General features: G+C 42.2%; 1 protein-coding gene across 1 annotated transcript in view; it reads right to left on the minus strand.

Moving 5' to 3' along the window:
- Window positions 1-23,692: 23,692 nt before the first annotated feature.
- Window positions 23,693-24,379, minus strand: part of CARTPT (CART prepropeptide) — a 973-nt gene continuing 286 nt past the window's right edge. Inside the window, exons 2-3 of the mRNA XM_039733181.1 lie at window positions 24,216-24,375; window positions 23,693-23,833 (exon numbers count right to left, since the gene is read on the minus strand). Of these exons, the coding sequence (XP_039589115.1) occupies window positions 23,726-23,833; window positions 24,216-24,375 (268 nt within the window). The 3' untranslated portion in view covers window positions 23,693-23,725. The remainder of the gene's footprint in view (window positions 23,834-24,215; window positions 24,376-24,379) is intronic.

Genomic DNA, 24,379 nt, shown 5'->3' on the forward strand with positions numbered 1-24,379 from the left:
TCTTCTTTTTTATGGCAACCTATTATTTTTCATGGCATATTAATGCCTCATGGAGTGTGTTAGAAGGACAGAATTTATACAGGAGACTGGAAATGCTATTAACCTCATTCTGGTTTCATTCACATTCTGACTTCCAAACATAAGCATTAGCCTGCCCATGCTTCTACCAAAAAATCCCATTTACCCAGAAGACTGAATTGTCTGCTGCTAATTAATTTTGATTTTTGGAGTTTCTGCTTCCAGTAAGGATGAGGAGACATGAGAGATGTTCATGTTACAGCTATTTGGAATCCAAATACAGGATTGAGAAATCTCAGGATCCCATATTCCAAACTTCTTCCTAAATATTTTAATCTCAAAGTCAAGCAACATGTTTAATGTAATTGTGACAAGAAATTGTTGATTGTTGACAAGCATCTGTTTCAGATTTACTGATGTCAGTCATTGTTGTGCTTGACATAAAAAGTTACTGGTTTGATTTTTTGAAAAATATGCTTAATTTCCTGCTTAGTCGCATGACTTGCTGTATTGGTATCTCATGCAAGTTTGGATTCAGTTTTGGATAACAGATATGATGACTTTCTAGCTAATGAAAATTAAATATCTGTATGTGTAGTGTAACTTTTAACTTTTACAAATTGACATAATGAGAAGACTATTTAGATAAGTTGAAGAGTTAATTGAGGAAATGCATCTATCACTGAAGTTTAAAACCTGGAATCACAGGAATTTCTTTCATATATAAGAACTACAGGAATATTGGTGGATCTGTAGCATGAGATATCTTGGAAAGTTTTATGTGTTGCAATCTGGTTTTATCTGATTCCACTTGAACTGGTTTTGTTTCCTTCTAACTCATAAGCAACAGGGTTTGAAGTTGTTATTCATGATGCAGACTTCACCACTGGAACATGCAAGTTGTATTGCTTAATTCAAGTGTTGATAAAATGTGTATTTTACTTATATCTGCATAAACATGAATGTAAGTGAATGAAATTAAACTGAAGCTACATTGTCTTTAAACAAACTCACAGGCCATAATTTTTTGAAAGTGAGTTGTTAGAATCAACCGCCTGCATAGGAGTGACAGCTCTTCCATTATCAGGTGAAGTCAGGGGTATTAGAGGGTCAAGGTTGAGTGATGCATCATTAGATACTGAGACAAACCCATTCAATCACACACTTCAGTTCCTTGGCACTGGGGCCACCTTAAATATTGCTGAGTGTTCCAGAGACTTGGAATACAGCTACATCTGAGAAACTAGGCCCCCATAGAATTATTAATTCTGGGATCTTCCCAATAATCTTTAGTTTTGAAACCCCACTGTCTTTCAGCATCCAGAGAAAGACAGATAATGCATAAATCCTCAAAAGACATGGTCTGTCCTATATGTCTGTTATTCCCACAGCCATCTGCAAAGTTAGATTCTTTTAAAGGACAAAAATCCCAGTTTAAAGAAGATTAGTTCAGTGATTGAAGTAGTATCCAATTCAAAGATCAAAGGAACTCACAGGCTAATTTTATTCAAAGTAATTTTAAATTGTTTTTCAGCTTGACCCTAAACATCACCATTTGTTGAAGGCAGATGAGGATCAGGCATACGCTAGCTAACTTCAACTTGGAGATACAAAGATGCATAAAAATTTGCACAACCATTTAAAAAAAATATTTTAAACACCAACACAAGACATGCCTAAAAGAAAATAAATAATTAATAAATAAATAAATAAATAAATATATACATATGTACCTGATAAGCTCAATTAAAAACCCACAGAAATTAAGGGGAATCTCTTTTGACAAGGGTGTGCCTTTTGAGGCCATGCAGGAAAATTTATGTGCATTAGGCTGTGGCATAATCTCATAGGTTTTAGAAACAAAGGAGGGAAGAAAATTTTTTTCTAATTTAACTAGAAGAAAACCCATGGAAAATATAGCATGGAAGAATCCTTCAGTTGAAGGAAGAGGACAGTTCTATTCAGTCACGTGCAGTTAGAATGAGTAATGATTTATGCTGTATAAAGTGAATAAATATTTCTGGATTAATAAAAATATATATATATATATATATACATATATACCTGATAAGCTCAATTAAAAACCCACAGAAATTAAGGGGAATCTCTTTTGACAAGGGTGTGCCTTTTGAGGCCATGCAGGAAAATTTATGTGCATTAGGCTGTGGCATAATCTCATAGGTTTTAGAAACAAAGGAGGGAAGAAAAATTTTTTCTAATTTAACTAGAAGAAAACCCATGGAAAATATAGCATGGAAGAATCCTTCAGTTGAAGGAAGAGGACAGTTCTATTCAGTCACGTGCAGTTAGAATGAGTAATGATTTATGCTGTATAAAGTGAATAAATATTTCTGGATTAATAATTTATGAAATTTTCCATGGTCAAATAATTTGGTGTGAGGGAGGAATACATGTAAGCTTTTATAAAATAAATATGACAAGGTTTTCCTCAATGAGTATTTCAAGCAGCTGTATGTTTTTCTATTTCCAGCTGCTGCTTCTCTATTGTTGATACATTCGCAGCTGAAAATTTGCATGGGAAGATTTGCCTGCTCATTCCTTCCATCTTCTTCCTGGTGCAGAATGCTTTCAGATTTTCAGAAATCTACCAAATGTTCTTTGGGAACCCAGTCTGTAGGAGACTTGACTTGTCTTTGGCCTTAGTCTCCCTACAACTTGGAGCTCCTCCTGGTTGTTCACCATTCTTGCAGGATTAAGAGTGTTACTCCTCAGCAGAGTTGTGCGTGTATATGTTGGGTTGGTTTCCTTGAAGTGAAGTATTTATTTCCTTTAAAAATGTGCTTATTCTGCATTTAATGGGAGAAAATCCTTTAGCCAGTGCAATAAATGAAAATTAATTAAAATGCAATTAAGTCAATTTATGACAGACTCTTATCTTTAAAAAATTCAGGCTATTATTCAGAGGAAATTAGGCATAGTCTCTCTATAATTAGTGAAAAAAGTATATTGAAATGGATCATGTGTGTTAGAGGCTGCCAAAATACTTGGTTTAAAAACAAAGATCCTTGAGGGAATGTCCCAAACTCCCAGTTTTATGAAGCTTCAGAATTTGTCTGTAGATCTTTGCATTACCAGGTCGGCATAATTACAGGGATTAAACTATGCCCGTAAGGCTGCCTGTTTTCTCCTGGTGCTTTTTTCCCTCACACATACTCTGCTCCTGCTAATGCCAATGCAGCTTCTGGTTCTGATAGTGGGAGTCCTATAATACAAGAAGCTCCGGGCAGCTGCCAGTGCTTTGAATACCGGTTGTCTAAACCTGCTCCGAGCAGGTCTATACACAGTAACCATGTAATGCTGGGGTTTGGAAGATAACTTTGCATTCTCTACTGCAAGGTTCATCCCAGTGAATCAGTATCAACAATCATTATTTCTCCCTTAATTTCTTCACTCCCAAAAGGTTAACCCCCACTGTCCATGTGCAGTTTTCCCTTTGTTTCAAGATTCTTTTAAGGCTACCACTTTGCTTCAGTGAAGTGCTGATTCTGTGTCCAATTCAAGGACTTTTCTTAGAATCACAGAATTGTAGAATGGATTGGGTTGGAAGGGACCTTAAAGATCATCTAGTACCAGGCCCTCTGTCATAGGCAGGGACACCTTCCACTAGACCAGGTTGCTCAGAGCTCCATCCAAGCTAGCACTGAACACTTCCAGGGATGGGGCAGACACAGCTTCTCTGGGCAACCTGTGCCAGTGCCTTACCGCTCTCACAGTGAAGAATTTCTATGTGATAGCTAATCTGAACCTTCCCCCTTTCAACTTAAACCCATTACCCCTTGCCCAGTCACTACATATCCTTGTCAAAAATCCCTCTCCAGCACTTTTCAGGTGCTGGAAGGCTGCTATAAGGTCTCCTCAGAACAGCATTCTCTCCAAGCTGAACAACCCAAACTCTCTCAGCCTGTTTTATAGGAGAGGTGCTCCAGCCCTTTGATGTTTCTGCCACTCCACTGGACTCTCTCCAGCAGGTCCACATAATTTTTATGTTGGGGGTCCCAGAATGGGACACAGTAATCCTGGTGGGCTCTCACCAGAGCAAAGTAGAGGGGTAGAGTCCCCTCCCTCCCCTGCTGTCCACACTGCTTTTGATGCAGCCTAAGACATTCTTGTGCTTCTGAGCTGTCAGTGTACATGGACAGCTTCTTGTACGCCAGCATCCCCAAGTGCCCCATTCCAGGGCTGCTCTCATTCTGTTCTCTCCCCAGCCTGTACTTATGCTGGGGATTGCCCTGCCTCAGGTACAGGATCTTGCACTTGGCCTTTTTGACCTTCATGGGGTGTGCACACCCCCACGTCTCCAGCCTGTCCAGGCCCCTCTGGATGGCATCCCTTCTCTGCAGCACGTTGGCTGCCCCACACAGCATGGTGTCTGTGGCAAACTTGCTGAGGGTTTGGTCCCACTGTCCTTGATCCCACTGTCCTTGTCAGCGACAAATCTTGAACAGCACCACTGCCAGTACCGACCCTTGAGGGACAGCAATTGGCACTGGTCTCCATTTGGACATTGAACACAACTCTTCTAAGTGCAACCATCCAATTTCTTGTAGACTGAGAGGCATTAATCCATGCCTCTCCAACTTAGGGACTAAAATGCCATGTGTGGCAGTGTCAAATGCTTTGAATAAGTTCAGGCAGGTAATGTTGGTTGCCCTTCCCTTGTCCACCACTGCTGTAATCCCACTATAGAAGGCCACCAAATTTGTCAGTCACAGTTTGTCTTTAATGAAGCCATGTTGTTTGTTATTAATCCCCTCTATTTTTCACTCCCTTTGCAAAATTTCCAGGAGAATCTATTCCATGATCTTGCCAGACACAGAGGTGAGGCTGACTAGCTTGCAGTTCACCAGGCCTTCCTTTTTTCCCCTCTTTTAAAAATGGGGATCATGTTTTTTGGTTTAATGGGAATTTCTTTAGATTGTCGCAACTTCTCTCATTGGATGCATAGTTGGCCTTTCATCTGCCAGTTCCCTTGAGTGCATCTCATCATGTCCCATGTACCTGTGCACCTTGAGTTTCCTTAGATGGTCTCAAACCAGATCCTCTCCACGGAGATTGGTTCTTCATTCTCCCCAGTCCCTGCCTTTACCTTCTGCAGCTTGGCTGGAGCACTTCCTGGTGAAGACTGAGGCAGAAGAGTAATTGAGTACCTCAGCTTTCTCTGTGTTCTGGGTAGTCAGGTCTTCTGTTCCTATCTGAAGAGGATCCATATTTGCCTTAGTCTTCCTTTCATCACTAAGGTACCTATAGAAGATTTTCTTGTTGTATCAGGGATTTCATTTTTATAGAATCATACAATCTGTCTGCCCAGGCAATCTCTTTGTATTCCTCAGAGTCTGTCTCTCCTTCTTTCTGTGCTCTTTAGGCTCTCTTTTTGCGTTTGAGTTTGTCTAGGTGCTCTTTGTTCATCCATACAGGCCTCCTGGCAATTTTGTCTGACATGATCTTTGTTGGGATCACTCCTGAGTCTGGAGGAGGTGAATCTTGAATATTAACAAGCTTTCTCTCTTTCCTCCAGGATTTTATGCCATGGTACTGTACCAAACAGATCCTTCAAGAGAGCAAGATCTGCTTTCCCAAAGGTGAGGGTAATGAGTTTCTCCTGCCCCTTCCTTGTAGCCTAAGGATCTTGAAGTTCACCACTTCATCATCACTGCAGCCAAGGCTGTCCTGGAGCTTCCCATTCTACACCAGTCATTCCTTGTTGGTGAGAACAAGGTCCAGGATAGCACCTTTCCCTGATGGTTATTCTGCAGCCAGGCCTCTGTAATCTTTCTTGATACTCCTCAGTCTTCTCCTGGCTGTGTCACTGCTGCTGTATCATGTGGAACAGCAGCAGTGTGTAATAGTCAGTGGACTGTGCAAGGCTCAGCAGCCTATCAGTGATGTCTCTCCTATGACTGCCCTGTAAGAGCACCTCTCTAGAGAGTGTGTCAGGCCTCTCAGTACCTCTGAACCTCTCAGAAGTCACCTACTGCTATCACCCCTTGCCTTTTCTTAGTTGTGCTGGCTGTGATGTGGGACCAGATGGGTCTGCCTTACTGCTTGTTATATGGGGAGCAGATGGGGATGCCTTACTCAGGCCTGGTGCTGCTCCTGATCTGGCAGGTCTTTCTTCTCAGTCTGCAGGGTGTTGAAGTGATTCTGCAAGGGCATCTCAGGCTTGGGGAATTCTCTTCTTTCTGTGGGTCCCTGCTGTTGCAAGCTTCCATTCTCCTGTGTTATCACCCCCCTTCCTTCTGTGTGTATTGCATCCTCTTTCTTCCCTGCTCCCCTGTTGCAGCATGTTTGAAAATTGTGAAGAGTAGTCTTAGAGTAGGGGGATGCTGAGTAGAGGCTTTAATGCATCAGATAAATAAGCCTGTACTCTGCTTTCTTTCTCTCCTTTCATATTTTGACTTGGCTGTACTGAAGATAAGTTGTGTTCTGCTACTGAACTTTTTAACAGCGAGAACAGATGAAGTTGGCAAGTTATTTAGAAAAATGCTCTATTCCACCTCTGGTTTTATCAATTATTATTACATACTTTTCCTTTGTCAGAAAATGGTTCTTTCAACACTTTTATGTTTGGTGGCATTTGATGTATTGCCAGGTACTTAACCTGTTGGTTTTTTAGATCATAGGGTCTGTGGAAAAATCTACAAAATATTAAAAAAAATTAATGATATTATTTTTTCTCTCTTTCAGCTTACTTTTTTCTTTCACAGTAAACTTAGTGTAAAATGAGATGTGACATCGAAGGTACTTTATGGGCAGATTGTCAGAATCTTGTGCTGCAAGTTTCTCATGTTAGTTCTGCAAGCTCTACACATCTCTGCTTTCAGTTTCAATGGTGGATTTGTCAAATGGGATATTAACTTCCAGCAGCAGCCTGTTACTGCTGCAAAGCATAGTCTTGCCTGTGTTTGAATTTATTAGATTTTGGGTCATCACAGCATGCGAAGTCCAGGCTCTTTGGGTTAGTGACACAACCAGGATATGAAGCTTTGAAGTAATGCCTCCCTTGGCATAAGTCCAGAATAAGCTGCATTTCATACACTACTCTCCAAAAAAACAGGCTTTGTTATGACAGAAGTGATTGTGTGAGGCATCAGATTGGCAGGTCAGAGAGCATCGACATTAACACACCCTGATTTTGTCTGCTGACAAAGCTGTTTAGTTTAAATCTTGTTTATTTTATGTCATGTCAGAGTATAAAAACCCTCTACTGATGTGAGTACACAGGCACGCAAACATTCTGTAGAATATGATCCCAAATATAAGCAGTTTTCAGTTCAGAAAAAAAGTATTGGAAAAGTTGTTATTTTAAGAAAATTCAGAGATTATTGCAAAAGTTTTGAAATAACTACATTGACTCATAAGAGATCTGTAAGATAATGAGAAAGTTATATATGACCATACAAGCTTCATAAGATTTATAAACTAAATTCTAAAGGCAGAAAGAAAGGTTTAGCAAATACAAAACAGGAGAGTAAATTTTTTTTTTCTGTACATCCATGAATTTTTATGAAATACGCATTTGAAACTTGCAATTTACTTTTCATTTTGAAGAATTTACACTTTTTCCCTACCTGAGATGCGTAAATCGAATAGAATTCACTGATAATATTCTCAATGTAGATTTTAGAACTTTTCCTTAAATACAATTCCAAAGGGAGTCTTTGAAATGTAGTGTCATTCATGTGTCTTCAACGTGGCAGTTTCCTCAGATGAGAGGAATTGGTGGAAAACAGGCTTTCATTTGTGTGAGATAACTCACATGCTAGTTGTAATGTTAATTAAAGACACAAGTGTTTGCAAGGACAACAAAAGATGCTCTCTTATGGTATTTTGAAATGTGATGAAGTGCTTGGCATCAGAATGTGTTCTGTTTATGTAATACGGAAAAAATGTTCTTTTCTATCTTCAGTACCTTTTTTGGAGGATTCTTCGTTGTGTATTTTGAAGTGGCTTGATCATTGATAGCAAGGTAAAACACCTGAAGGAGGCTTCATTGTGCAACCTCAGCTTTGAAAGATTTTACTGAACCCCAGCTTCTTCGAAGATTACCTGCAAAATATTGAAATACCAGGTTGTCTGGTGACAATGAATGCACTTACGTTAAGTAACAAATGCAAACAACGTTTCCTTTGCTTTTCTTCTCATTCTTAAAAATCTGGCGGAAAAAACTCCAAACTAACAAAACTCCAGAATGTTGATATGAACTCAAGGTGTCAGGTTTGAATACAGAGTTTGGAAATGAAAATTAAAGGTCCATTTGGCAGCTGCAGCTGACAACGTCATTTGTTCAGTAAAGCACGTTTGGTGTTGTGAATGACTGACCTAGTAAATATGTCCCAGATGGTTATCAGCTCTCTTTACACTTATTAGACTCTTACATTTCACTCCTGTCATTCTGACTGCTTTATAAAACCATGTACATGGTTAGAGAAATAAATTAAAATATCTCTCCTAGTTTGTTTAAAATAAGTGAAAAGAAAACACCAAACAACCATATAACAGTCAAAGTGTGCACTGTGGGTAAGGTGAATTGGAGGAGTCTGTCTCCAGTTTTGTAATGACTACCACTTTCCTCCTGAAAATCTGTCTCCTTGGCAAATCCACTGTCCCCAAAAATACTGTCTGCAAATGTTTGTGTGAATGGAAATAGATTACAAGAAGGTGGCAGTGTGATTTCTAAGTATGAAAGAAGCTGCTAATGTATTTTGTAACAGCAAATGTGGGTGTTTAAGTCTCTTCCTTTGTAATCACTTCTTCGTTTAGGTGAATGTGGGAAAAAAGGAGAAACCAAACAAAATGAGTTTAAAATTAAGTCACTTGAGAATATGATTCCACTGCAGTGTATAAGATACAGCTCCAGATCATCCACACTCTCTCATGGATTTTATTGATGCTTTGGTAAGAAATGTCCTGAATACGTTACTGCTTTGTGACAAATAGTTAAGAAACACTGTCTCTGCTCTGCAGCTGTTATAGACACAAAACTACAAACTTGGCTTTTGTCAGAGTTTTTTTTAGATCTCATAGCCTAAGGGGTAGAAATCCACTTACATTACTGTACACTGTATGGTGAGACTGATATCAAAATGTTTTACATAACAGTGTGAAGCTTTTACATAAATTTTGGGTTTCTATTTTAGATCAAACAAATCACACATAAAGATTGTACAATTCCCACAGACACCTTTCCAAGAAGTTCCTTTATGCAGAGATGGAGAGGAGGCAAGATGTTGGCATAGCTGTTGACCTAAAAACCTGCTATGCCAACATATTGTCATCTTTCCTGTCTGTTTGCGGCAGAGGGAAGTTATACATTGTAGTGGGCATTTGGAACAGCTTTAGTCTTTATAGATAACTTGTCATTTTTCTGGCCCTGCTTTTGAGTCAATGAGACAAGTGTTTAGTAGTTACCTAACAACCAAAGGAGGGACAGAACTTGACTTGGATTTTTTTATTACTCAAATGGCAAACAGCTTAATGTGCTCTGAAAAAGTTAGTGTGGAGATGCAGAAAGAAAGGGGCTTGAGTGGCCATCGGGGGACTGGACAATGATTGAGTGTTTTTTCTGTCTGACTTCTACACATTTGCAGAGAGGTCATGAGTTGTCTGCATATGAGTATTTCTGTTTACATAATTTTTTCCTTTTCTGATTTATTCTCCATCCCTGTGTACTTTTTGTGTTTGTCCTTTCTGTTAAGAGCCATCTAGTAAAACGTGTTGGACAATGAGAATACAGTGGTATTCATAATACATTGGTAGTTATAAAATGAATACACATCCGTTAATGAAATGTTGTAGCTGCATTTCATTGATCTATTTTCAATACTAATTACAAAAAATAAAACAGTAAAACTTGATGTACAAGGTCACATAATTACTGAATGGAGAATGCCATGAAAAATATAAATTCTATGTAGCAATTCCATCATCGTGTACTTATTCTATGTAAGGTGTTACTTCACAAAAAATAGAATTTTGCTTTGAGAATCTAAAATTAGAGGCTGGATCATGAATGGCAGTGCTACTTAGAAAAAACATAATGAAAGAGAACTTGATTCCACATTGCGTACACAAAATTCTAAAGTACGCATGAGTTCTAACTCATTCGTGTCACTGAAGTACTGCATTTGATTTGTATATTTAAAAAAAAAAGTTAATTTTGATTAGGCTATGTCATTGCCAAACCTAACTTTGGGTTACTATCTGCACTCAAATGTTCTTACTATTTTCAGCTATTTAATATTCAGTTTTTTATAGCCTCTACACTTAAGTCATGTATGTATCTGTAGTGACAAATCTTTCAAGTGATGCCTAAACTTTTATTTATATATATATATATATGCTTATTGTATATAACACATTTTAGTCTTTTAGTGCACTCAGGATGACAAACATGGAGTAGCACACCAAATATAGTTGTAGAAAATTCCATCATTCTAGCAAACATAGAGAATTATCCTCTCCTGATCGATGTTGAAATTAATTGGATATTTAAATAACAAGGTCTGAAGGCTAAAACACATCACCTTTGTTTTAAAAGCAGGATAGAGACAGAAATGAAAATTCAGCTCCCCTATTGTGCCAAATCAACCACAGATCCACAGAGCAGCTGTCATCTTTCTTGTGGCCAGGTGACTTCTTGCTCTCAAACAAGTAGTGTCCCCTCATTTGAACACCCAGCCTGTGATACTGAACCTCGTGCTACTGTTCTAATAAGCAAAATAAATATTACTTGGTTTTCTGAAAGGAAAATAAAGGTGAGAAGATACTTAACCTGTTAAAATGAATTAAGGAAAAATGGAGGCAGGGATTTGATATTGGAAAACAATTATTATGGTCTGGTCCTTGTAGAGAGATATTAATGTTTGGCTTAATAAACAAGTTTTAAGTAAGAATAAGGCACTTAGAATTACAGCACAGTGTGGTATAGTATGTTGTTTGCCTTGAATTTACTTTGGCATGAGTAGCTGAATTTTCTGGAGTTGTACACCAATAGTTGCAAACTTTCATCTAGAGATATTTCTGGCTGGAATAATTTTCTTAGTAATTTTCCTACTAGCATATACAGTGAAAATAATGTTGATTACAAACCTGTGTTTTAGTTATTGCCTAACAGTCCTTACTTTAAACCAAGGGTTTCTGAATTTCCCATTCTCTACCAATTAAACTAGTTCATCAGAAGCACAAACAGAAGATGGGAGGCTGCAGTCCTCAGCAGAAGCTGAGTCTCAACAAGATAAGAACAGTTACTGGCCTGTCTGTGGGGTCGTGGGAAAACAATCCTATAAACTGTTAGGAGGCCCCAGACCAAAAGTTGCCATTGAACCAAAAGGCAGGTGCAGGGCACATAAGAACAGATGCATAAATTCTGAGGCAGTTAAAGCCCATGGGTCTTGGTACGCGGTCCCTTAATAGATTAACCGGGCTCTAGCTGTCCTATTGGTGTACCATTCAGTTTTTTGGTTATTTTTGCCTGCAGCTGCATGACAGAAACTCTGCTGTGAGGAACCTAGAGTGGAGAAATTTCTTTTTTAACATTTCCATTACACAGGGCAATTTTTAGTAGTACACGTGTAGACCCTAAACAGTACTGGGCCTTATGCTCAACAAACTACACAGCATAAGCATATTCTATGATAAGACAGAAGTTATGGCAAAATCTTACTATTTCTGTAGGAAACAACTGTGCTTTAGGAACAATATGTCTGTGATACTCTAGATACTCTAGACTGTCTACTACATCATAGGAAACATACTCAAGAGGTGTACTTCAAATAAAGTGTAACTGATTTACTTGTTTTGTGCATATAAACTTTAAATTTATGTTAAAGGTGATCTCATATGTTGAGAAGAATGATAAATAGTGCAGAAAAGAGCTGAAGAAGAACAGGGAAAATTATTCATATCTTTCTTGCCAAATACAAGACTGGGCAGAATTATAAGGAAGGGGAAGGCAAGGGCCTGGGGTGAGATTCTGACCTTGCTGGTGTCAGCACAGCTATTGTTCCATCTTTGTTTAGGATGAGGATACAGACATGGAATTGAGTTCATTGTTAGCAAAGTCTGGTTTAGAACATCTTCTATGAACCTCAGTCCTTAACAATGCTCAGTTGTTGTGCTTCACTTACCATCCTAACACTAGCACTTACATACTCTGTCCTGATTTGTGACAGAAGTTATGTCTACAGGAGTAGAGGGAACTTGGAGGCCTCTTTGTGTTGATAAAAAAAGAGGAGAATTAGTCCAGGAGGGAGCTGGGCAATGAAACATGTAACTACTCTGCCAGGCAGCCCAGTGGATGTTCTTCATTAATCATCAGCATTCAACACCAGTTGACCAAGTTTGCTCCTGTGACCATGGAAATGTACTATGAATATAACACATGTCCAAAATAAGAAAATGCTATGAACTGGAGAGGGGGAAGGCAGGAGAGGCAAAGGTAACTGAAAACTAGTAACACAAAGTATCTTCTGTAAAAGAGGAAGCAAAGACACTTGAATTTTCCAGTGATTCCATTATCCTCTACTCTGCATCTGGTACTTAGAATCTCTATCTGATTTCGTGTGACTACATGTTCTGTATAGCACTGACTTTACTCTGCCCTGCTACCTGATAATTGCTAACACAATTGAGACATGCAGTTAGGCAAGAAAAAACACAGAACAAAGGTTTCTCTTGTTTCATATTTTTTTGATCATAGCACAAGTAACAACAAACTGCTTGTTTTAGTGTGTTGACTTGTCTGGAGAGTAGCAGTGAGGACTCTTCTGGAAGACAAAGGCCTATCCTCATCCAGACCAACTGCAAAACATCTTTTCAAAAGGGAGATTGTAACTGTTCACTCACAGTGCATAAGTCAAAACAAGAAGTAGTTCTCAGATGATGCGCACTATTGGAAGCTGTTTGTCAACAGCACTGTTTACTTCTTACTTTGGAATTTTTTTCAGTAAATGACAAAGACTTTGCTGATCTGCCATAAAGAATGAAATTTAAAGGATGGAACACAAAAAGGCAAAGCTACGTCTCAAAAAAATCAGTTGGAATCTAGGTTGACCGCTGGTACATATTCCTTAAAATATTCTCTTTCATAATCAGGTAATTTCTTAGATTATTTTCCCAGAGTATGCTCAAGCTACTACTTGATGAGTACTCAATTTTTGATAGCTCCATTGACAAATGTCCCTGGAATTAAGTATTTTGGATGTACTTAGATGCAGTTTAGTTCATAGTGTCTGACAACTCTGTAGATAATTTCTTCAGTAATTCAGAGGTAAATTGCAATATTTTTGTTAGCTGGTTTCTACCATATTAAATCATTATTAAGACGAGGTATGTATTTAAGTTGTGGGATCTCACTTTTTGTATTCACTGCTGCATTTTTATTCTTTCAGAGCTAAAAAGTTTTCCAGTGCTGAAACACATGGCTGACTGCAGAGTAAGAAAAAGGAAAAGGAACATAATTGAGTAGGAAATGGGATGAAACTCTATAGTTACTGCCATTCCAAGGAGAAAAAGTTAGGCTTACTTAAGAAAGATGATACAAAGTTAATAATGGTACTAAAAGAGTAGGTCTGCTTGCTCAAGAACAAGAAGAGACTGATAAAAGTTGGCATGTACAAAAGGAAAAGTATTGCAAAGCTCTTTCCTCCTTTTCCATCACATGATGAAACTTGCTTACATCTTCTGCTGACCTGTGTGCATACAGGGAGATTTATTGGTTGATTCATAGATAGGTAAGTGTATGTGCCCACAGTAGCAATTCTGAAATACAATGTTAAGAATCTACTAAGGTATTTTAAAATTAACACAGCACCATGCCATTTTTTTATTATCTTTCCCACATCAACATTAGTCTCTCCTGAACCACAATAAACACAAAAAAAGCACACAAGTGTGAATAAGTGTCTTTCTTACACAGCACAAACCCCACCACCCCAACCCAAAACTACAGTTTCTCTGAATAAATTCCATGTTTCTTAAACCCCTGTCTTACAGTCAGAAAACTGGTTAATAAATTCACAACACTCATAAGATACTGTAAATCAAAGCATAGGAGATTTCTCGTATCTGTCTTCAAATGTCTCTTGTTCTTCTCCAGGTGTGTATCTGAGCTACTTTTAACTCACGTGGTACCTCCTCAGGCAATATACCAGATTTACTCAGGTAACCGTTAGCTGAATGGTCAAATTGGGCTCCTGGCTACTCACTTATGTGGGTATCCCAATTCCAGGCACAATATATATAATCCAGCAAACTGATGTGATAATTCCTCTACCAACTGCTAAACTGTTTTCCAGAAATATCCCAAGGAACACTGCATACTCCTCTGCTTCCATCTTCTGCTGAATTTATAGAACATGGTCTAAGAACTAATCTGTGTATCTATTTAACAGTGTTTGGATGAGCATATTCTCATAATGGAACCATAAACAAGTCAAAATTGACTGAAAAAGCCCATCCAGAATCTGGGTATCTTGAAAAGTCTCCAGAGCAGCATGCCTTCTGAGCCCAGGGGTAACCTTGCTAAACCCTCACGTGTGAGAGCTAGACAGTTGCTTTATTGAAGTGCCCAGATCTGCTGAAATGGTGGCAGAGATGTATCACGAGGCACGAGGTCACATCCCTTTTTAATACTACCTTCTTTGACTTCAGGAAGAGTCAAAGGATGGATGAAGAACAATGCAAACAATAAATACATGTAACTTCAATACTGTTAAGGAAGTTTACTTGAATAATTGTGATTTTATGCATACTGGTGACATCATGTCTTTTCAGTACACGACATATGGGTCTTCAGGGCAGCAGACTTCCCTCTCTCTTTTCCGTTCTAGAACCAGGGAAAAAAAGTTATTTCCTAAGGGAAAGTTCTGCACAGTAACCAGCACCCTCTTGTGTTCACGGCGAGCAGAGGCCAAACCCTGTGCCAAGTAACTCCAGATCACTCCTGAGCTTCATCCTGGAGCACCTTCCACAGCCTCAAGCCTGACATAACAGCAGGAGCCTGAAGTCGTATACATGTTTCTCCAATAGCTGCTGGCTATTGCCCAGACAGGAAACCAGTAATTAGCACGGCTTTATATGCCTTAATTTTCTCAAACATCATCAGAAATATTCTGATAACAAATAATCTGAACAACTTCTGCCCCAAGACTTTCTTTTGAGCTACCACGAGGTTCAAAGAAGCTTTCCAAGAAGCTTGGGTGTTTCTCAAAATAGAGTTTACACAATGTCTTCAACAGAAGCTGGGAAGTTTTCTATGGCTCTTCAGATCTTTACTCAGCTTTACTTGGTTAAGGATATATGAGCTATAAATAGTCCTGTAAGTAGAGTAATATCAATGAAATGGCATAAGTAAATCCAAATCAGAACAAATATGCAGTTTGGCTAGGGTAAAGTACTGGTATCTAAATAAAAGGACAACTGATGCTACCACCAGTGGATCAGTTCTTCAGCCACTAAACTGTCCCTGAAGTGTGTTCTTGTTTATGGTATTTTCCTGTTTGGATTACTTTGTACAGAAATTCAGAATTGCACATAGCTTGCATACAGTTCTCTTAATAGCTGCAGAGCTTAATACATACAGGTAGTGTGTCATAGCTCTGAATCCATGTGCCCACCTTCCAGAGGAAGTCAAAATCCATGAATTCCTCACCTTATTAACCTATAAAGTAAACTGGATAGCAGCCACAGTAGCCCTAATTGTAGGACCCATGTTTAGACAAGGGCCTGCAAATAGGAGAAATATAGCCATGACCATGTGCCACCCAAACCAGGGTTAGCTAAACCACATAGTGACTTAATGAGATTTCTATATCCAGCACACACACACACACACACACAAAAAAAAAAAAAAAAAAAAAAAAAAAAAAAGTTACTCAAGAACCATTATTCCTTTTTTTCACCCTTTTTCTCTCAATGTTCTTGGGTCCCACACTTGGGCACCAAAATCTGTCTCAGTTTGAAAGACAGGTGTCTGCTAGGGAAGGCAGGAGCCTCCCTTGGAATGGAGGATGTAAACTCTCTCCCTCTGAATTATTATAAGTTTGAAATGAAGGGCCTCTCAGGCAAAGACACTGGAGCAGGACTATCAGCTCTTTGGTGGCATGTATTGAAGGAGAATGGAAGAGCAGCGAGCTCAGGTCAGCACTGAGCAGCCCCTGGAGCCTGCAGGATGTCTGGGCAGGGCAGGGCAGGGCAGGGCACGGGACCCAGCAGCAGAAGGAAAGCAGCTCCCAGCTGGGTTATGGTGGTGGCAGCAAATTCCTTCCCCCAAGGTGCAAGTCCAACCGTCCTCCTCCAACGCTCAGTGAGAGAGAAGAGCACCCAAATCCTCAGCCCCAACTTTTTCCTGCCTCTGCTCTTGCAGTATCTCTGTTCCCCCCTCATCCCTTCCCCCCGAAGGGAAACTCCCAAAAAACAGAGGAGTACCATCTCAGATACCCAGCCATCAGCACTTCCTAGCTAGCAACTAAACGGGAAAAAATTCCACAAGTAACAAGGAAAGAAAATGAAAGAAAAACCCAACGCCTGACAGGCTGATAAAAAAAGAGGTGAACAAATGCATGATTGCTCTGTCAGAGCTTTTTGGAAAAAGCAGATGAGTTTCTAGCTGATACAACAGAGAAGAGTGTACCTGAACGTAGGTACACAGTTCGTGGATGCGGCTGAGCCTCATCCCCAGTGGGCAGAGCTGTGAGCAGCAGGTGAGCAGCACTGACAGCAGTGAGTCTGGAGTGCCCAGGGGCACTGACCAACACCAAAGGGAAGAGGGCACACAGGGGCAATGCATCAACACGAGGGGTGTAAAAGGCTGGGCTGAAGAACAAGAAGGGCAGATGCCTAAAGTGCTCTGAGATTGCATGGTGATACTCTGTGTATCATGGCTGTCTCAACTGCGACGGATGCTGTGGCATATGCTGCAGCACCTGGAAATTGTGTGTCATTAATGAATTCTAAATAGTCTGGAGGTTAGTCAGGGGAAATGTGCTTTAACCAGATCAGTTCAAACGGACCTACTGGAACTCCAGCTCCATAAGGGAGAAAATCAGAACATCTAGTGTAACCACTAACTAGAGTTAATAAGTCTATTGTGAAGAATGGTAGGGTATGTTGTCTTTTTTATACAGTCATGGAATCAATCCTTTGGGGTGGAAGGGACCGTGGGAGGCCAATACCTCCCTGCAATGAGCAGGGACATCTTCAACTAGTTCAGGTTGCTCAGAGCCCTGTCCAACCTCAGCTTGAGTATTTCCAGACTGGGGCACCTACTACATCTCCAGAACATCTGTGCCATTTTTTTTGCCACCCTCATAATAAAATTACTTCCTTGTATCCAACTTAAATTTACCGTCTCAGTTTAAAACCACTGGCCTCTGTCATATTACAGCAGGCCTTGCCAAGAGCAGTGCCCATCTTTATTATAAGCCCCCTGTGAGTACTGAAAGACTGCAATAAGATCTTTCTGTAGTCTTCTGTTCCCTGAACAACCCCAGCTATCTCAATCTTTACTCACAAATGAGGTTTTCCATCCCTCTGATCATTTCCATAGCCATCCTCAGAACCTACTCCTACAGGTCCCTGTGCTGGGACCCCAGAGCTGGGTGCAGGTTCCAGGTGGGCTCTCAGCAGAGCAGAGCAGAGGGGCAGAATCCCCTCCCTCCCCTGCTGCCCACGCTGCTTTGGATGCAGCCCAGGACACGTTTGGCTTTCTGGGCTGGGAGTGCCCATGGCTGGGTCATGTCCAGCCTGTCACCCACAGCACCCCAAGTTCTTCTCTCAGGGCTGCTCTCCATCTGTCCATCCCCAGCCTGTGCTGGCACTGGGGGTTGCCCTGACCCAGGTGCAGCACCTTGAACTTGGCCTTGTTAAACCTCATGGGGTTCCTGTGGGCCCCATCTTGAGCTTGTCCAGGTCCCTCTGGACAGCATCCTGCCCTTTAGGAATGTCAGCTGCACCACTCAGCTTGATGTCATCTGCAAACTTGCACTTAATGCCACTCTCTGTGTCATTGCTGAAGATATTTAACAGAACTGATCCCAATACAGACCACTGAGGGACACTGCTTTCCACTGATGTCCATCTGGACATTGGGCAGTTGACCACTACCCTCTTGATGTGACCATCTCCTCATCCACCAAGCAGTCCGCCCATCCAATACATCTCTCTCCATTTTAGAGAGGAGGATGTGATGGGGGACTGTGTTGAAGGCCTTACAGAAGTCCAGATAGGTATCTGTGGCTCTTCTATTGTCACTCCACCACAGAAGGCCACTAGGTTGGGCAGGCAGGAGTTGTCCTTGGTGAAGCTGTGCTGGGTGTTTCAAATCATCTCCCTGTTATCTGTGTGCCTTAGCACTGCTTACAAGAGGTTTTATCTGTCTTCCCAGGCATGGAAGTGAGCCCTCACCACCATCCACTCTCTCTGTGCCAGACCCTGAAATGTAATTTATGGTTCATAGCTGGAACCCACTAGCTTGTTCTTTGCAAGCCAATTCTTTGGATTATTGGTATAATCCCTTCTGTGAATCCTGTAGAATCCTACAATCACAGGGGACTGGAAGACGGGAATTACTTCTGGGACAAAGTCTGGCTCCTGTGTGGTCATGGTCGTTCTGTTACAGTAGTGCCTGCAAGTGAGAATACATTCTGCCTCCCAGGCAAAACAGGCAGGATCTCCAAGTTGCAATCAAGTCAATTACCACATACAAAAGAGTATTTGTCATATACTTGGGAGGAATTAAAAGAGCCACCCTTGAAAGCTTAATCAGTATTTATGTTTTCATTTCCAATCTCATTATGGCTGCTACTGCAGACAGACTGTGTGGAAGGGCTCCAGGCAGGTCCCATACACCTTCTGCACAATCTTGCCAAAATCTGAAGGCCCAGACCTGAGCTGAAAAAGGGCTCACACAGACGGGATGAGGGACTGGGGCAGGGGGGTGTGAAGGAAGGCTGCTCAGGTTCCTGAGTCTCTTTTTGTGCAGCCTTCCTTCCCAGCAGGGGTTGTTACATCTCCTAGAGACCTAAATCTGAAGGGTGACTTGCTGGGAGCTGTAAGGGGCCACAGATTCTCTAGACCGGCAAGGTATGGCTGTGTGTTCCAGATTGCTCTACTGTAAAAAGAAAAAAAAAATTTAAAAAATCCATTCCCCAAAACCCTATTCGTTGCTGTTAAGCTTACACACTCATTTGGACCAGAGACAGCGGCATGCTGAGAATGTCATTCCATTACAACACTGCCACCTCTTGTTCTTCTGCTGGTTTCATTTTTGCCCAGCTCCAATCTGTGGTGGATCCACCACCAGCAGAAAGGCACAAAGTCTCCACTACTTTTGTTAAACTGAAACCTTACAAGGAAGAGCACCTGGCTGGACGCAATATAATGTACTTCTATACAAGTTGCAAAAAAGTAGAATGCTTGAAGACATCCACATATTCTATCAATCAGTGTTGATTAGTCTGTAACTATTTTCTCTGCTAACTCAGAGAATGAGGTACTGGAAGAAATGGGGTGGGGAAGGAGGGGGAAACAAAGCAAACCTACCAAACAACAAGAAAACACCCCAGAATGTGAAAAGCAGCAAAATCCACCTCAGGAGAAAATGTCATGGGATTTGTCCACTATATGTGAAATACATTTTATCCATGCAATGTTATCTCCAAACTCTGTGACTTCTGATGTGAACCTCAGTTTTCCTCTCAGTACTTGTGCAATCTGTTACCCCAGGGACTGCCACCCTTTGGCATATATTTTCCAAATGCTGATTAAAGAAGAGCACTGCCTGCCTCCACCAGGAACACCAAGCCTGAGAATTATGTAGAGCCTTCTGAGGAAGACTTAGCTGCAGATAAATAATGTAAGCTGATTGTCTTTGGGTTTTGACCAGGTGGTCTCTGGGAAGAGGTTTACTCTAGAAGAAGGAGGATCACACTGTGCTCATAGGTATGACATGGGGAAAGCCCACAGATGGCAAGGAAAAGAGACAAACTGGACAGACTGGCTGGGCCTCTTTGTCCAGCTGCTTGATGTTCAACTAGCTCTTCATTGGGGTTTGACTACTGACACAGATGGGGTTTCTGCATGGATTCCTTGATTTCTAGCACTGTATTTAATTTTTATTTATTTCAGCTAGCAGTTATATATAACACTCCCTTGAATTAACACTTTTTTCTAGACTTGTTCATGATGTCTCTCTATGTTTCAGTCTTCATGTGCAGAGTAGCTGAAAACAGGGGTAATGTTTTAGCCAGCATTATCCTTGGGAGCTGCCAGAAGCCTCTGAAGCTGGTGAGTCCCCCAGGCACACAGCACAGATCCCCTGGGCTGTGGGACCATCTGAAACTGCCCACCACACAGAAAGAGATAACCTGACAATCAGCCTGTCAGGAGCAGTTTTCACAACTTTTTCTAGCTGGAAGATTCAGTCAAAAAGAAAAATTTGTTCTTCAGATGGAGTTGGCAGGAGGCAAGCAGATTTACTGTGGTTGACTTCTAATACAATAGGGCTTGAAGCAGCTGGGTTTTTCTACTTCATACTCAGTAAACACAATAATTCTGAACCACATTTATTGAATCTAGACTTCCTTGCAATCCCCTCTGGTGTCTAAATCCAAGATGAACCCTCAAAATCTGTGCTTCTTCTTTTGGGCAGGTTGTATGCAGGGCCCACCTTGGAAACACTACTCAGGTGAAATCAGAAGATATTTAAAATTTTTAAAAAATGTGTAATTTAATGTAATTGATTTTGAGTGAAAAATACACAATTGCCAAATCTGTCCTGACTCCTACAGCACAAGTTTCTCTCCTGACCTATTTTTTTTAATCTCTACAATAGAAATATCTGTAATGTCATGTAAATGGTCATCTATAATCAAGATAAGAGCCCTCAGGTTAGTGCATACAATATTGCAGAGAGTATTGTCATAATGTCAGTATCATGAAAGCAATCCCAGAATCCTGATTCCTTAAGTTAGGTTTTAGATTTATGATTTTGATCTTTAGGTAAACCTCATTTATCATTTTGAGCACTATAATCTGTCAAAACAAGAACTATAAAATCAATATATAAGATGAATATTTCTTGATATATTTTAGTCCAATATTTCATGCTTCAGTCCAGTTCTGTGTAAATACACCTTCAATAAATCCTACATGTAGTCAATCTACACAAGCTGTTCATTGAGATGCTTGTGATACTTGGGGCTGGACACAGCCATTGATTAAGAAAGCCCTTAATAATCTAGTTTTACCTCTGAATGATCCTGAAGTAAAAACATTGTACCATATAAGGAAGCAAAAGGGGATGTTTCAGATGAGGGAAGCATGGAAAAATTATCCTGTATGGGAAAATTAAATGCATCCAGAAATTGGTGCCAAGGAGTGAAGCTGGGTGGCTTAGCTTACATCCTGGATTTTAAGTACAAGTTATACAAAAAAACCCACTCTGTTAGCTACTATAAGTAAAAAGCTGGATTTAAAGGATGTAATTGTATGGACACTCACTAGCAGTGCTCTGTAGCACAATAAATACTGACAGAACCATAAAACAGCCAGAGTATAAAAAACCCTGAAATATAAGTCCTTGTTATTCTTTGTATGGGAACCAGAGATGCTACAAGAATTATTTCATTATTCATTGAGAAATTAAGGACTCCTATAATATCTCTGGGAAACACCATAGAAAACATCCACAAGCAGTTACAAGTTTACAAAAGCTGGCGCTTGGCTCCAGCCCTGCAAATGCACAATCACACACCTCCCCCAGAGGTGTCACTCACCCGAGGTCGCAGAAGCTGCAGGCAGAGCTGGCTGCCACTCCTGACTGTTCTTGCCGTGGTCAAAACATACCCATTTCTCTTTGTCAAGTCCTCCCTGAACAGTGTTCATACCAAGTGCACCATGGCTACTGCTCTAATCTAACCCTCCCCTCCTGAGTCCCTCACATACACAGTCCCCCAGGCCGGTACTCCCTTGCCCATGAATGGCAGACCTCAGTCTTGTGGCCCCACCTGTTAAAACAGCCTTCACACTCTGGGTGTTTTCAGATGTCCTTTATTTTTTCCTTCTCTGGGCTAAGAAGAGCTCAATCCAGTCCCGAAAAATAATAGCCTCTTTTTGAAGTCAGCTACTCTGTACCTGTTTCAGTCAGAATTGTTTATGCGCTCTTACTGTTTAGAAATAAAGCAGATGCCTTACAGCAGAAGCCTTTTCCTCACAAAACTCTGGGTTTCTCACCTATATTTGTGCTCTTTTCAGCATGAAATATGAAATTCCCCTGTATGTCTTTCCCTGGTGTCCGCTTTGGCCCATGCAGTCCCTCATCTCCATGCTGGTAGAATTAAGAGCTGATTCTCACAAAGACACCCACAGATGAATTGTGACAAAGGAGAGGCAAGAAATTCCTTCCGGCATCCATCATTTACTGTAATCTAACACAAAGTAACATAGGTGATCCAGCTCATGGTAGCTGCGTCCCACACACTGCCTCCCCAGACAGGTCCCTGCAGCCGGCATGTGCCCTGTCCTCTCCCAAAGGAAAACCTGAGGTCCTAAGCCTCTGTATTTGTCACAGTCCCTCTGGGTCCCTGTGGGGTGGAAGCAGACATCATCTGAACAGCACCAGAACACATGAACCTTGGTTTCTAGTCCTGTCCTGACCTGGCTGATAGCCTGGCTAAAGCACACAATAGCAGATGTTTAGTTTTGGACATACCCTTAGCCTCTTCCTCTGAGTGCTAGGTATTCCCATGTGCGAATTAAAACACCCGAAATAGAGTCATCAGAACACTGACTTTATTAATAGAGACAAACAAAGGATTAAAACACGTTATGAGTTTGCTGAAAGACACAGTGTACCTGTGGAGGACAGACATATTTATGTACATCAGTTCATTGTAGAAACATGAGTAGGATATCCCCAGGTAGTTTGCAACGAATCCAGACAGCTTTCTCTCCGTGGTGGCCCTGGTAAAGCAACCGATATCCCCCCAGCCCCACCCCAGCCGGGCTAGTGCCGGACCCCCTGCACGCCATCAGTGTCTCATGCCGGGCTTTCTACAGCACAACAGGGTGAGCGCAGCTGGGTTTGGCCTGAGCCCAGCGGTGCGGGTGAACCCCGCCGAGGGCTGCAGGCTGCTTGCTCTGGGGTGTGCCGAACTGGGTCCTCTCAGGGGGAGGCGAGAGAGGGGCCCGGAGTGCTTTGGGCACACCCGCATCCCGCCTGGCCCCGCTACCCCCAGCCACCTCAGGGGCGTCCCTGGCCCCGGCTCCTCCAGCCGGCACTGGGTGGAATTTTTTCCGCCCGAGGAAGGAGCCGAGCAGCCCGGGGCATGGCACGGGGCCAGAACGGCTTCCCGGCACGGCTCGGCACGGCTCGGCACGGCTCGGGTCTGCACTGGGACGGCACTGCAGCTCCCGGGACCGGCGCCTCTGCTCCCAAGGCACGGCCCGGGGTTTTCCTGGACGGACAAAAAACAAGCGGGGGAGGAGAGGAGGGAGAGGACGGGGTGGGGCGGGGGAGAGAAAGAAAACAGCTCCACGGATGTCGGATGTCACGGACGGCGTTACACGGGCAACGCGGGGGCTTCTCGCCGCGTTTCTCGGGCGGAGGAGCTGCGGGAGTCGCCGGCACGTCGGGGCGGCCAGACGTCAGTGCCTGCCCCCGCGGCGGCTTGTCCCGGGACTCCTCAGCTTACAGGCACTTGAGGAGGAAGGAATTGCACGACGTCCCCCGGGGGCAGTCGCAGAGCTTCCCGATGCGAGCCCCCTTCCTCACGGCGCACTGCTCCCCGGCGTCGCACTGCGGGCAGCGGCCGGCCGTGAGAGGGACCGCCAGCAGCGGCCGCCCGGCTCTGTCCCGTCCGTGCCGTGCCGTCTAGCCTAGTCCCATCTCTCCCGTGTCGTCCCGTCCCGTCTAGACCAAGTCCCTTCCCTTCCCTTCCCTTCCCTTCCGTCCCTATTCCGTCCCGTCCCTATTCCGTCCCGTCCCGTTTCCCCTCCGTCCCCATTCTATCCCTTCTCCATTCTGTCCCTTCCCGTCATTTCCCGCAACGTTCTGCTCTGCCCACTTCCCCATTCTATCCCTTCCCCATTCTGTCCCTTCCCGTCATTTCCCGCAACGTTCTGCTCTGCCCCCTTCCCCTTCTTTTTTATTGCCTTCCCGGTCCCGCCGGGACACCCACCATGGGCACCTGCCCGAACTTCTTCTCGTAGTGCGGTCCCCTCTTGCTCTTGAGCTTCTCCAGCACCTCCTGCAGCGCCTCGATCTGCCGAGAGACCACAGAGCCGCCGTCAGACCGCGCCCGCCCGCCGGCGCCCCCCGCCCGTCCCGGCTCGGGCCACAGAT

This window comes from Passer montanus, unplaced genomic scaffold (assembly GCF_014805655.1).
Source record: "Passer montanus isolate IOZ18808 unplaced genomic scaffold, ASM1480565v1 scaffold84, whole genome shotgun sequence".
Lineage (NCBI taxonomy): Eukaryota > Metazoa > Chordata > Aves > Passeriformes > Passeridae > Passer > Passer montanus.